At 45.6% G+C, this 15,337-nt stretch overlaps 1 protein-coding gene across 2 annotated transcripts in view; it reads right to left on the bottom strand.

Moving 5' to 3' along the window:
- Positions 1–1,029: 1,029 nt before the first annotated feature.
- The window catches only part of TRAF1 (TNF receptor associated factor 1), a 474,790-nt gene continuing 460,482 nt past the window's right edge, over positions 1,030–15,337 (bottom strand). For both annotated transcript variants that reach the window (XM_069609529.1, XM_069609528.1), the window contains one exon: positions 1,030–11,358. In XM_069609529.1, coding sequence (XP_069465630.1) covers positions 11,140–11,358 — 219 coding nt within the window. In that variant the 3' untranslated portion in view covers positions 1,030–11,139. The remainder of the gene's footprint in view (positions 11,359–15,337) is intronic.

Below are 15,337 nucleotides of genomic sequence, written 5' to 3'. Positions count from 1 at the left end.
CTGTGCAACAAACAGTGTTTGTCAGGGGTTTGTCAGCCAAAAGGGGCAACAGCAAGAATCACTGGTTCCAGAAGTCTACCCTGGTGTCTCCCACGAGCCTCAAAGCCCCCAGATCCCAAACACACAGCCACCAGACAAAATGAATTCCTACACCTGCCTCAGCCCATGTTGAGGCTGCTTCATAGCTTCAGTTTTAGATTTGCTGAAATTCTGTCTGGTGGTTTTCACAAGGAGGTCAATGAGGAGTAGGAGCAATAAAGATTGTAATGATTCCTTCAAGTGCACCATGAAGGTGGGTGCACAATCCCTTGGCCTAAAAGGGGGATGTGTGGCTGCTGGAAGATGAAAACAAGTGTTCTGACAGTTAATAAAGGTTTTTGCATGAGAAGGTTTGGATGGTCCAACAACACTGCTGTTAAGATGGATTTCTAAACTCTGACATAGTGGGCAGAGGTTTAGGAGGCCATCCTAGTTTAGTGGAACAGAGGAACCTTCTGGACAAACCAGACCAATCTACGGTAGATTGGCAGACGGTCAAGACTAAGGGCCTCATTACACGGAATGCGGTAAACCATGGTGCTATTAGCACCATGGTTGCCTCCGGTACCATACCGGTACCACCATGGAGGAAAGGGGAATTACCACCCCATTCCAAGGTTGGCGGAGCGGTAATTCCCCCTTTCTCCATGGCCCTTCCCCATTCCCATTTTTGCCCCATAGAGCTCAATGGGAATGAGGAAGGAGCTAATTACGGTACCGCAAGTTGCGGTACCGTAATTAGCACCAAGGTCCCTTTGCGGGTCCCAACTTTAAAGGCTGGTCTACACTAGCCGTTAAGGTCGGGTCCCGCAAAGGGACCTCATAGTAAGGTGGTATGGGTTTACCGGTACCGGTGCCCTTACTGGTACCGGTAAACCCTTACCACCTACCGTGTAATGAGGCCCAAAGTCTCAGGTGGGGTGAGAGTGATCGGAATCCCACAATGAGCACACACAGTAAAACTCCACAGAATACTCTTAGACAACTGTATATCAAAAATACATTTATCATAGGCCTTTATAACTAAACACAGATAAACCACAGTAATATTTAAACAGTTACCACACACGCTTTTACATAATATATATACAAAATGTGTCTAGCCTAATGCGGATAACAGGGGAGAACACAACCACAACCAGCAACAGAAGAGGTAAGTAAAACACAACTTTCTTGAACAATACAAATCATTAAAATAAAAAAAAAACACAACTATCACATTAGGCAGTTCTTCAAAGTCTATCCCTAGCTTGTGCAGTCCAGCCCTAGGAAATGGTGAGCCTTGTGCTCCAAAGTACAGCAGTGCGTTACCAACGTGCGGTTGTGTGTAAGAGCGAAAGCGGGTCCTCTTCAAGGAGCTGTAGCATTTCAGGAAGGGGGTTGAGGTCATGAAAAATAAAGCCCTAATATTCTAGGAGCGTCTACCCTGCAGGTAGAGTGACATTCAGAGTTCAGAAATAGCTGGGGAGCACAGGCTAGCCCAGGTAAGGTGAGTATCTTTTCAGGTACTCTCATGCGTAAAAACAAGTGGATGTGCCAGGGGGCCACCGGTAAGGGATGCAAGTACTCACCGACCCATGACACAGTCCGGGCTAAACTTTGCCAGTCTAGTCCAGGTTGCTTGTAGGTTTAGGCCCTGCAGTTACACGTCGCTCTTGCTCTCAGCGGCTGCGGGACGATTGTCCATGGCGGGACAGTAGCCTTTTCTCTGCTTTCGAAGAAGAAAGGAATATACTTTAAAAGTAAACTGCTGCCACCAGTTCGTCCTATGCACACTTGCACAAACACCAAAACATCCTTAGAGGGAGGCTTGGGCCATAAAACAAAAAGGACCCCTATGCGCGGTACTGTCAGGTACTTGGCACATAGATAAAAAGTTACAGAGAAATTGCAACATAGTCGAAGTCTAAGGGAAACAAAGTCTAAAGGATGCATCAGTTTCCCCATAACAAATGAGCAAAATCTCAGAGGAGTGCAGCTGAAGGCTGTGCTCCAGTGGGAAAAGTCAGGTTAGGTAAGCCAAACAAAAGCAACACGTTTAGGGGGTCCATAAATGGAGGGGAAATTGAACCTAATGGGAATCTTTACTAACAACTGCCATTTTGGATTTGCAGTTTCTCCAACCCATTACTTGACGCTAGAAACTCGTCTCTGACAAAGGTCCTTAGAAAGATTTGCACAAGAGCTAAAACAAATAACCATGGCAAAAGCATGCATCCAATATTTATCTAGATTGAGGGGCATTCCTTCCAGAGCTAATAAGAGGTGCCATGGAACCACTGAGGAACTGCCTTTCTCCTAAGCACATACTTGCACTGCAAAAGGGAAGGGAGGAGAGACGAGCTATAATAGGGTGGATTGATTTTTTTCCCACTTATGTTTGTACTTTTACATTATTCAGCATAATTTCTAGGATAAGTGTCAAAATTGTGTTTGCATAGTTTTGAAGCAAGTTTCAAAAGTTACAGACTAACATATGTTTTCAAAATGTGGGTACCTTTTAATTGCATGGTCTTTTTCTGCCTTCTTGTGGCATGCAGGCCATTCAAGGTCTCCAGCTTTGCCCGTGCCTGCCTATTTCTAGCCCATTCTGTCTGTATATATCCTGCCTTCTCTTGGTGAACAGGTCCTGTGTGGTCTTCAGATTTACCCCTTTCCTACCTATTGCTTGGCCATCCCGTCTGCATTTCTGCCTTCTCTTGAAGCACAGGCCCTACTAGGTCTCTAGCTTTACCCGTGCCCCTTAAGTATCATTTCTCCATTCTGTCTGTATATATCCTGCCTTCTCTTGGTGAACCGGTCCTGTGTGGTCTTCAGATTTACCCCTTTCCTACCTATTGCTTGGCCATCCCGTCTGCATTTCTGCCTTCTCTTGAAGCACAGGCCCTACTAGTCTCTAGCTTTACCCGTGCCCCTTAAGTATCATTTCTCCATTTTGTCTGTATATGTTCTGCCTCCCTTAGACATGAAAAGGCTTCATGGTTTGCAGCTTTGCTTTTGGCTCCCTATTGCTGACTTTTCCCCATGTGCATACTTCCTGCTTTCTCTTGAAGAAACAGCTCTTAAGGGTCTCCAACTTCACACATGAATCTTCAGCACCGTTTCCCCCTTTTGTTTGCACTTATACATATATCCAGTCCCATGGGGCTGTCTGTCATGTGCCCTGACCCGTTTATGTGACTCTGTTGCGTAACATCACCTAGTTAACGATCCATTATTATACTCTTTTATGTAAGAGACCGATTGCAAAATTGCCCCATGTGCTCTTCTACTGTAGTGTTTCCAGTTAAAGCACCTTGTTCACCTATTAAATAAATATACTCTGCCTTCTTGTGACACAAGAGCCATTTATGGCCTACAGGTCTGCCCTTGTCTACCTATTGCTCGTACTTGTCATCTGCATGTTTCCTGCCTTCTCCTGACACACAAACCCTACATGGTGTCCAGCTTTACAGTCACATCTTCAGTAAAATTTTTCCTTTTTATTTGCAGGTTATTTTATGTTCTTACTTCGATGTATACAACAATCCGCTGTGATTTGCAGGGTCTATAGACGATCTTGTGCTTCTGGAAGGGAAGGAGTGGGTTAGGTTAGAGGCGAGAGAGGGAAATTGCAAAAAAGCTTTTGTGACAAATCAAATTCTGGAGTACCAGTGGTCCAGGGGTGAGTATCGGTTTCTAAACCACCAATCAGCCCCATACAACTAATACACCAGAATTAATCCAAACGGATTAAACAAGCATACAATTCAAATGATAAACCCCTTTGTTTAATTTTGGCATCGTGGACGGAGCGGCAGGTTTATCTCCTCTAAAGGTCGTGGATTGTTGCTTATTTGCAACACAATGAAAATACAATTATTACCCAATGATAAAATGAGTGTCCAGTCAAGGTTGTATAAAAAATTCTACTTTATAATTATCGGAACAGACAATCTAATAACACTACTAAATACAACCCACCCTGCAAAGGAATGCAGAGAACAAACAGTTTCTAAGAAGGAAAAGGGATGCACTCTGGATACTGACAGGAGGGCAGCTGGTATGGTTTATAACCACAATCGGTTTTTAAAAGGCTTCTTGGCTTTAGCAAAAAGGGAGAAAAGCTCTTAAAATGTCTCTAGGGGCCTTCTGGGCAAGACCAGGGGGACAGAACCGCAACATACCTCTTGCTGTAGTTGGTCTTGGTGCTCGACAGCGTCAAGTCGGCTTCAGGGCACTTTTCAGGTTTCTGCGACAGAGTTCGAGACGGGAGTCAGCAGGGGTATCAGGAAGCAAGACGGTTCGGTGAGCGAAGCTTGGCGAATGGCAGCAGGCTGGCCTTCATGGCGACTCATGGTCAGGAATCGTTGTCTCAGTGCTGATCAGCAGCTATGAAGCGCTGGCCAAGACGTCTCGGGTTCATTCAGAGACTGCGGCTTGACGATGGTATCTCAAGGCTTGACGGCAGTCAGCGTTACAGGCGGTTGCAGATCGAGGAACTAGAATTGCTCGAGAATATCCTATAAAGTGGACGGCGACAGGTGCTTGTCGTTGCACTTATTCCCGCCTCTTCAATGGGCTTTTGTTTGCAGGCAGCTACCTTGTCCTTGGTTTAGGGTTCAGAGACCTTCTGGCACTCTCTGTCCAGGGAGCTTGCTGCAAAGCCTAGCTGGGCATGCTATGTGCTGGCTGGCTACCAGCTCTGAAACAGCTGGAGGGTCTTCTGAGTTTTCTCCCTCTTTTCCCTGGGAGAAGTTAAGGGGAGGGATCTTGCTTCCCTCTTTGGATGTTCCTGGCCTTCCTTCACTGGTAGAAGCTTTAAGGCAGACTGTACTTTCAGTCAGGGTCCAAGGATGAGCTCTCTTTCGTGCTTCAAGTGAAGTCTTTAGATGATCTGTCTGAATGATGGGCTCCAGCCCTCTCTTAAAGACAAGTGGGCCACAGTGATTGGTGTACGCTTAACCTACCTTAGTGAACAAATCCTGTGGTCCCTACCAACCATTTTCTGTATGAGTGAGCTCATAACCAGAGTGATGTACAAGAGGAAAAGGTAAGGGGATCCCACAGGAATAAGGGGTGTCTCAGAACCCTTCTCTCAACAGAAAGAGTTCAGGGCCTGTGGGTCATAACGATATGGTTTTTAAAGGAGGGATGCACTCTATATTTTTATAGTTGTAAACTGTGGGTGCACTTAAAAACATACAGTTCATTATAAGTAATTATGAAATGTAAAATGCAACTTAGTGCGCACCAAAGCCCTGTTTTTTAAAACCTTTTCTTTGAAGGCATACATTTTGTACTACGTGTTAATTTGATTCAATGCCCTGGCAGCAATAATAATAAAACACTAGCCCGCTCCAGTGTGCTTGTAGGCATTCTTTCGCTAGAGGGAGCTCGTGTTTGTTTACTGCCGTCAGGCCAGTTAGTTATAAAGACAAACTGTGGTGTTCTAACTTTCATGAAACTGGCACACCATGGTATGAAAATAACGGTTCCATGTAATAATGTCCCCTCAAAAATATCGCAATGCAAAAAAAACTAAAAACAAAAAAAAAATCGGAGAAGAATTGCCGTTTTTTGTGGGGACATTATTACATGGAACATGCAGGGGACATCCCTGCAACCCCCAAACCCTTTTTTATTTTTCATGAGGAGCGGGGGACACCGCCGCAACTCCCGCTGCCCCTGTCCCTATATATATGGTCACATATATAATGTTGCCACAACCTTTACCCGGCAACATTATATACGGCAACCAGGGCTTTAAGTGGGCCGGTGCCTGCCGGGTCTGGGTCCCGCCAGGCTCCGAAATCTCGTTTTGAGGCGGGGCTCTGCTGGGGCCCATCCCCCCTGGCAGCCACGGCCACTAAATGAAAAGGCTTTTTTTCTATAGCCTGAATCTCTCACTCGTGTGCGAGAGCTTCAGGCTTCAGAAAAAAATGCCTTTCAGCCATAATGGTGGCGCCGCATCTGCGAGGCATCCCTTTAAGCAAGAGATGCCCATGGGCCGGCGTCACCATAAAGGAGAAAACGTGAGGCCGCTGGAAGCAGAGGCCTTGCTTTCTAAATCCTGAAGCTCCTGAGCATTCACAGGAGTTTCAGTCTTCAGGAAACAGCCTCAGCTTCCAGTAGCCTCACCCTTTCAGCCTCAATGGTGACACTGCCCCTCCGCAGCGGGTGAGGGGGGCAGCGCCACCATTAAGGCTGAATAGGTGAGGCGCTGTCCCCTGCCAGGCAAGCCCAAAGAAAAGAAATGCAGAGATCAGCACCCTCTCCTGCAAGGGGAGAGGGTGCTGATCTCTACAAAAGGCTGCCGCCTGGCAGGGGTGCCAGTAGGCTATTGGACCTGGGCTTGTCATGGGGCGTGGCCTAACAGGCCAGCTGGTGACCCCCGCCATAAGCCCACGCCCCCTTGCTGAGCCCCGGCTCATTTTGTAGTGCCAATTAAGGCACGGACGGCAACCATATATATATATAGGGATATTATTACCTGAAACTAAAATAACACCACCGGCAAACGCCCTGTTCAGCTGTATGTAAGCAGAAATTCAGCCATACGGGAAATGGTTGCCATGTCTGTACAGCCGATTTTGAAAAACATTTTCCAAATATAAAGGCGCAGCAGTTTAATTTTTGGGCAGGTGCGCAGGACGCTGCCCGGCCGTCAGTTGAGCCCAACATCTTGTTCCGCTACGTGCTACACAACACACCGCTTCATCCGACATACTTTAAAACCCTGACACTGTACCCTCTGCAGTGAAGCCTGCGCAGGCAAAGGACATGGTGTTGTGCCCCACATGTGCGCAGATTGCCTGCTTGACCAGGTTACAAGTTATGCGTCCTCACCAGCTGATAATGTTACTCCCTTCTCACCCAAACTACCTCCTGAACTTCTGCACTGGTGTGTCTGTAAATGCGTGAAAACTATTCCCTTTACCCAGGGGCTCCCCCACAGAACTCATATCCATGTCGATCTCCCAATGATTTGAGAACGTTGGCCCTGTAACCGCTTTGCCCAAAAATATAAACTACAAACTCAGCTTCCAAGGCCCTGCACAACCGATGTAGTCCCCAGGCCCACCGGGTGCAACTTTTCTAGGGTGCGCCTTCCGCAACACTATTCTCTCCTAACTTAGCTTCCTAGGCCTCACACTACCGATGTAGCCCCCAGCGCTCTGTGTGCAGCATTTCCAGCATGTGTCTGCGACCTAACGTATTACTGTTCCCCATATGTACCGCGCCCTGATGCCTGCGGTCTACGGTGCGTTACAAATAAATACATACATAGGCCTGATGTGATCCTGCAGTCCAGCATGCTTCAATATGGACCCAGTAAGCGGGGTATGTCTCGTAAGATTCTTCCGTAAACCTTATTTTCAATGTCTGTACCTAGCTGCAACTATCTTGTAATTCTGTTTTTTGCTACAATCTCGTAACTCTGTAACTTCTCACTGCCTCAACTTTGTAATTCCGTAACCTGCAACCGTTCTCCTAACGTAGTAACTGCTCACCTTTTTCTAACCATGTAACCTATATCCAGCTTGTAACTGTAGCTCGCACCTGGATGCCTCAGGGTTTGGTGCACTGTATAAATGTAAAAATAAATAAATACTAGGTCCCACATACCTTCCTGTCTGCTGTGATCAAAATGTCTCGTTAATGGTTCTCTCTGTCCGCTTCCTTTTTAAAGCAGCAGGTCTCCCTTGAAGATGCGCAGCAACCAGACTCTCGGGCTTCTGCAAACCACATTCTTGTATCTTACGAATAGGGTCCCTCTATCGGAGGTTGTCTACTGCAAAAATAGTCTCAGATATGTCAGTACACTGTCATTGATTCTGAGGGGTGGGAGCGGGCTTCAGATTGAAACAGTTACATTTGAAAGGGTTGTTGGGTTGCCTGTCTCCTTTGCTATCCCTGCAGCCAGGCGCCATGGGGGCCTGTTTGACGTACCCTCTATTGGTATGCTAATCGCTAACACCTGCTGCAGGGCTAACAAAAGAGCAGGGCGGTTCCATGGAGCCCTTATCAGGATCCATGGATTAATCAGGCTGCCCATGGCAGGGGGAAGCTTCCCCCCACTCCTTGAGATGACATTGTGCTCTCCTCTCCTGTCATATTGGTGTAAAATCGCTATATAAACAAATAAATACAAATACAAATATTCCAACTAAATATGACAGAGGTGGACTGTACCCCTAGGCTGTTCCCATGCCGGAGTACACAGGTCTATGCGTCTGTTGTGGTGCAAGCATAGGAAAATGTGTGTGGATTAGCCTCACATTTACCTGAGGCAGGTCATCCATTAACTTAAAAATTTCAAAAAAGCCCCGGCGAGCCCACGCCCACCATGCGGATGGTCGAATTCCTCACAGCTTTTGTGTGACATTAATGTGTGCAGAACAGAAGAACACTCAGCTGTGTGTGCAGGTCACTCAGCGTGTGTGCAGGTCAATTTCAAGGTGTTCTATGTCAAAAACAAAGATGTATTTGTGCCCGTTGTGCTAGGATGCATTGGTATAGGCTTTGACATGTAAGGCAATTGTATGGGTTTGGTGTTTTGATTTTGAATGTCTGTTGGGAGGGGTCTGGAATTTCCATGTGTGGGTGGCTTAGTTGTAATACGTACCTTGGGCCTCATTAAGAGTTTGGCAGTAAATCCACAGAATTACCGCCAACCTCGATTACGTTTACTGCCACTTGGTCCCTTGGGGTTAGCACTGGACTACAAGTGGTGGTTATTACTCATTTTTGGAGTCTATAGGACTCCATGGGACTTTTTGGTGCATTTACGGCTGGTGGAATTACTGTGCAGTACATTTGTGGATTTCTTTAGGTAAAGTGGAGGATTCACCTTCAGCAGCAAGCTGGAGGTGAATCTTCCAGTTTTCCTCAATAAATCTGGAGATTTATTACATGGTAATTCCCAGCAGCAGGTAAAACCTATAATTTGGTGGTTTGGGAAAAAAGTGGTGATTCCATTATCACCAAACCAGCCGCCACGGTTAATTCCGGACCGCCCGATCCAGAGTCCTGCAGGCGGGAGGTGATCTTCCCGCCAGGTCTGACCGGGCGGGTTTAACACCGCCCGCCTGCAGGCAGACGTGGAAACACCAACACCAGCACCATCACGAGTTGGTGCCGGTGTTTCCACTTCGCCATTCCCATTGAGTCCTATAGGACTCAATGGGAATGGGGATTAACACCATTCGGCCTCCGTGACTCCCGGGACACCGGGGCTGTAATGCCCTGGTAATTCCGGGAGTCACGGAGGCGGAATGGTAATACGAGTCCGGCGGTAACCAGGCGGTTTTACCGCCGTGGTTACCGCCGGACTCGTAATGAGGCCCCATTGTGTTGCAATTACCACAACTTTTTTTCCTAAAATGCCAAACTTGTAATGAGACCCTTTGTGTTGGAATGAGGAATTCGAGCCAGTTTGTACTGGGAGAAGTGGAGACTGTGATTGACAGGTTGATGAAGAGCCAGTCTTGAAGCCACATATACCAAATCATAACATTGCACAGCAAGCATAGAAACGGCATGACAAGGCATACGAAGGCCCAGTGAGGAGACCTTCTGAACAGTCCACAACTGAGAAGCTTGTAGAGGGGCACACACTGGATGCACACACTAAACAGAGATATCTGGCGAGAATCATCGGGTATTGTTGGTATATGGATCTGAATGCACTGTTCCTGCGTGTGGCTCCTCAGTGTCGGTTCGGGGAGTTCCCGAGTTGAAAGCATAGAGCCCTCATGTTTGCCTCCATGCTTGAATCTAGTTTGGGTGATCAGGTTCACATTACTTGACCTTAGGTTCTCACCAGGGTTGTACTGGAGAATGGCCTTTTTAAAGGTAGTCCATGTCTTTGCCCCCATTCCCCCATGGATGTTCAGCTGCAGCACAAAATGTTAAATGTGCCTGCTCAGTGGACTCATGGATGGATGGCAATAATGTGCAGACCTTTACGCACTGCTGTGGCCCACAATGTCATGACCATGTGCATACCTTTCATATTTTGGTTTGGTGAATCTGAAATCTAATATTAGACAAGAATTAGCTTTATTCGTCAAACTCGAAAAACACTTAGATATGAATGTCCTTTTCTCTAACACTTCCTCCGAGCGTTTACTAAGAAATGTGATGCCAATCGGTGCCAGCCAGGGCATTGTCACAAATGCCTTTCTCTTCCACCTCCACAAGCCTTCATGAATGAGTGTTTGCACCCCCGGTTGTTTGCATTTCAATTCTGGGCCCACATTTGGACCTTTTGATTGGGGAGGTGCTTGGTCGAAGATAAGGCAGTTGTGCTTTGGTGGACCTTCTAGTGGTGGGAAGAAGGGGCACTGCGCATGGCATCTACTCACTTCATGACCATTAACTACCAACTTCCCTTGCCACATTTGTCAGTGAACGATGTTGTCCCAGTTCTTTTTGGCTGAGTTTGACCTCAAATTCTGTCCAACGTTGGTGGCGGACTGTCGCCAGCGATGGCTATGCCGCTCTGCCCGTCCTATTCCAGGCTCCGCTTCACTCTGCTGTTTAAAGACCACATAATTAAATTGGAAAGACAAACAAGCGCTTTCCCTATTCAGGAAGATGATACAATTAGCTTATTTTCCTAAAATATCAACAGGCTCTTATCAGGGGAAGTGGACCCTCCCAAAATAAAACAATGATGTTTGTGATGCTTAAGTGCAATTTCAGAAGCATATCTACCAAACGTCCCTTCTTTATGTTCTAATTTGGAAGCTTAGACATGACCATTGTTCCTCCATTTTGTCTCAGAAAATACATTCTGCTTAATGCATCTTGATAAGGAGTTGGATTCCATCCAGCTTCTCCTCATTAGCATTCTACCGCTGTGCGGTATGAACAAACTATGCATGCGCAACGGCACTGCTTGATGGAATGGGTACAAGGAGGCTTTGGAGAGATGTGTGCCTCGAATTTGGTTAAACAGGATGAGAGTGAGACATGTGCTCAAATGCATTGGCTCATGGAATGCTGACCTAGTGACCGGCAGGTGTATGATGAGAAGGCATACGACTACAACCTCTTCAAGCATGCAGCATTTTCCTCGAGTTCCTCGATAAAGGTGCCTCATTCTGCCCGTTTCTAGGAGTTTGTGTCTATGATGCACTTGAGGAAAATGGTGTCGTCCTTGACGTAGGCATGCTTGGGCGACTGCAGCTTCGACGAGGGCAGGAACATGGGGCATCCGCTGGCAACGTTCATCTCCCCAACTGGCCTGAGGAAGGATCCGGAGTTCAGGTCGGGTCGAAACGCATCAATCACGTGTTCTCGGTTGTTTTGGTCGAGAAGCATAAACGTGACCTGAGAAGGAAGGCAAATACAAAATAGTTACACACATAAGGTTAAATGAATAATTGCATTAAGTAAGAAAAACAATCAAAGCTATGCCTTGAGGGGCACAGGTAACGCTGGTTTTCAGCAAACTTTGGGGCTTTCCAGTTTCACATACTGCATCCCACACGAGCAGCAAAACAAGGCCTGCATTTAAAAATATACAGTACTTGACTTTTTTGAGGTTCTTAGGATGCTCCATTTCAACAGAACGGCGTTAACCTGGGAGCAGCAGAAGCGGATGTCCTGTGCAACTTAGCCTCGGGTGTTGCGGAAGTGTTTTCTGCAAATGACACAGCGGAGATTACTCCAACCTGTGCATACATTTGTTTACTATTACAGCCTTATAACCCACAGCTGCAGTCTGAACCGGCTGTTAAAGGCACGCACGCCAACTTAATGCTGAATGACGGGAGTGTGCTTAATGGGGACGGAGGGACATTTGCCTGCCAGGGTATGTAGCGCGCTTGTGTGGGCTACAAGACTATTAACATGCTGGCCTTCTGTCCAGATGCTAGATTTTTTTCTGTGGGACGCCTAGGCAAGCTCTGAAAGAAACATGCTCGGAGTGCATACCTCTGTCGCACTGAGGATAAACTCGGACAACATGGCCGCCAGGGAAAAAGAAGCGCAGCCCCCAATTAAAAATAAAGATTACCAATTTTATTTCCACAAAGGAGACCACACTGGACAATTAGAGAACGAGGAAAGTTCTGACAAAAGAAGCCATGGAAGGAACCATCACTACAGAAGAAGAGGAGCCGCAGCATGTTAAAAAAAAAGGAAGACTGGAGGAGCAGCTGTGCCATCCTTGCTCCGAACGTCAGTGCCATCATTTTGAGCAACCTGATTGGTTGATGGGCATCTCCCAGGTGCTCGCAACAATAAGAATGTGCACTCTGCTTATTGACGAATTATAAAGCTTTAAATAAAGGCATTAACCAATGATGAAGGACTGTTTCCCAAAACTCTTAATCATGTGATGAAATAATTCACAGTCCATGTACATCTGACTCTTACACAGGGGCGTCATTAGGGAATAGCCAGGGGTCGCAGCTGCAACCCCTGAGTTCTCCCTTGCTACTCCTAAAAAAAAGAAATTATACATTTGTTTTTTTAATTGAAACTCCTGGGCTCTGGCCAGCGCCATGTGGCTCTTTAGGCTCTTTATTTTTGGAGTGGCTGGCTTTCTTGTTAAGGCCTCTTAAAAAAAAAAAAAAACAGGGGGTTCCACAAGTGTAACACTTTGAGCAGTGACCCTAAATAAGAAAGAATAGGAATAGCAAATCATTTCTCTTCCTGGAATTATATACAATAATTGGTAGAATCAAAGGTTTGTTTCAGGCTTACTTCAGGGGGTCAGTCACTTATTTAGTCCGTTCGTAAACACCTAAAATTCAGAATGCAGACAAAACTTCCAAAAAGCATTTAGAGTAGAATAAGCATCCATGTCGCACTATGTATTTTGCTTTTCGCAAGTTGCAGTTATAGCATGTATTTTTCTGCCGTTACTATCATCACAAGACATTTCATCTCGGTGTCCTCGGTCAATTTGACAAACTCCTTGTGCCTAAATGCTTGCGTACGGTGTACAAATGTTTGACCATAGCGCTACTCTATTCTTGTATACACAGTTATGAACCCTCCCAATGGTATGTATTTTGCCAACCCCAAAAGCCTGAACAGTAGATCCACGCAGGCTTGACATGTGGCCAACTTTGCACCAGACCTGCAGATGAACTGGCCTGCTGTTAAATCTCAGTTACTAGGTCAATGGTATCCACTACAGAGTGTAATTCGCTTTCTGACTTTGAGAACATTCAGACATTTAATTGCTCTTTTTATTATAGCCGGTAAGATAGCTATAGCCGGTAAGATAGTTCAGTGAGTTGAGCGCTCACTGCTGCCATATGTGTGTGATCTGCAGGTTGCAGGTTCCAAACCCGGCAAGGCCATCCCAGACTCTGATCCTTCTGAGGTTAATCAATGAGTACCAACACAGGTTAGGTGATACAGTAGGTATATTTGTTTTATACAAAGCACTTGAGCGTAAGTGCTATATAATAACACATCATTATCCTTTGGTCTTGGACATTTATGTGCATTCACAGTAATTTGGTAATACGGGCCTATACACACACCGATATTAAAGATACATATGGTGATCCATTGTTTTATCAAATGTATATCATATTACAGTGATATCGGAACCATATTTTTCATAGTGTACTTAGGAAAAATGCTATGTGATGCCACTTTCTGTTTTGTCATGGGGTGAAAGGTTGTGTTCCATTGCTCCCCATGATGTCACTTCTGGGTGATGTCGAATGACATCACTTCCTGTGATGTCATCAGAGGTCAAGGGCCGTGTGATGTCACTTCCGCTACCCCAGGTATTTTGGTGAAATGACGTCCCAGCTCCTACAAAGTCTGCAGTTTAGCTTACTCAAGGGTACTCATTATGATTGCAAACCACACTACATGTCAGCTAACTGTGCCTATCTAATACATTAGGCAAAAACAAGAGTTACTTGAAAGTAAATTTGAAGCTGAAGGTTGCATTATGAGTAGGCTGCTATCCCCAAGCATTTTGTAGTAGTATTATCAAGAAATAACTGTGCCAGTACCTAATTTGAGTCACTTTCCTATTCGGGACCTCTGGCTTCGGCAATGTTAAGTTATCACATGATTATTCTTCGTAGAATATTAAATAATGCTATATTAAACCAGCAATGTGCCATAGTGGTAGATAGGACTGCATGTTGACAGTCCCACAGGAGTCCCCTTCGAGCTGAATAGAAAGTTTCAGGGAAAGATTCAGAAGAGGCTTATATTAATGTAAGCAACTTAAGGAGTTCTTCTTTAATAGCCCCTCGGCCTGCTTCACAAATTGTTTTTCTATGGAAAAACGCTTTGTCAAACAGGACCTGTGTATTTACTTTTAAATACCCGCCATACAGATAGTGGTTTTCAAAGCTGGACAACGTACCAACACACTATTAAAACTATAGGCCTCTTGGGTAATTGTAATTGGTTATTTATAACGTGCTTAATACCCAGAGGATTCTAACCGCAGACCCGGGGATCGAACCTGTGTAGCTCTGCGTCGTCTTGCTTCCAAGGTGAGAGCATTGCCCCTGAGCTATCCTCCCGAGTCCTGAATAAGAAGCGTTAAAAGTACATTGTCCCTTCAAATTAAACAAAAATCGACTTTGACACAAAATGCAAGAGAACATATATTTGACTATGGAAAAACACTTTGTCAAACAGGACCTGTGCATTTACTTTTAAATACCCGCCATACAGATAGTGGTTTTCAAAGCTGGACAACGTACCAACACACTATTAAAACTATAGGCCTCTTGGGTAATTGTAATTGGTTATTTATAACGTGCTTAATACCCAGAGGATTCTAACCGCAGACCCGGGGATCGAACCTGTGTAGCTCTGCGTCATCTTGCTTCCAAGGCGAGAGCATTGCCCCTGAGCTATCCTCCCGAGTCCTGAATAAGGAAGCGTTAAAAGTACATTGTCCCTTCAAATTAAACAAAAATCGACTTTGACACAAAATGCAAGAGAACATATATTTGACTCTAGGTGATGGAAAATAGAAAAATTTGGATAATACTATTCAGACATCTAGCACCATGACTCCAGGGCTCTTCCATGATCCACAAAGCCCTATGGACAGCTCAAAGCCCGCGCAGGGCAGGTTTCGGAGTCGCTGCATCATGCAGAACTGCTGAACTGCAAAGTTGCTGCCTGAAAGTTACAAACTGGAAGACTATTTGAAAAACGACCCTGGTGAAAAATGTCCCCACTGTTTCTTTGTAATCGTACTCGCCTCCTTAAAAAATGTGTCTAACCCAAACACGCTCTTTGATAAACAATATTTTCTACCTCTCTTCAGGTGAAGCCTACAAATTGGAAGACTTGTTTTACACTATCC

The sequence above is a fragment of the Ambystoma mexicanum genome, chromosome 8 (genome assembly GCF_040938575.1).
Source record: "Ambystoma mexicanum isolate Mex_15411 chromosome 8, UKY_AmexF1_1, whole genome shotgun sequence".
Taxonomy (NCBI): Eukaryota; Metazoa; Chordata; class Amphibia; order Caudata; family Ambystomatidae; genus Ambystoma; species Ambystoma mexicanum.
The sequence above is the reverse complement of the archived record's forward strand: the minus strand, read 5'-3'. Positions and strand labels throughout refer to the sequence as shown.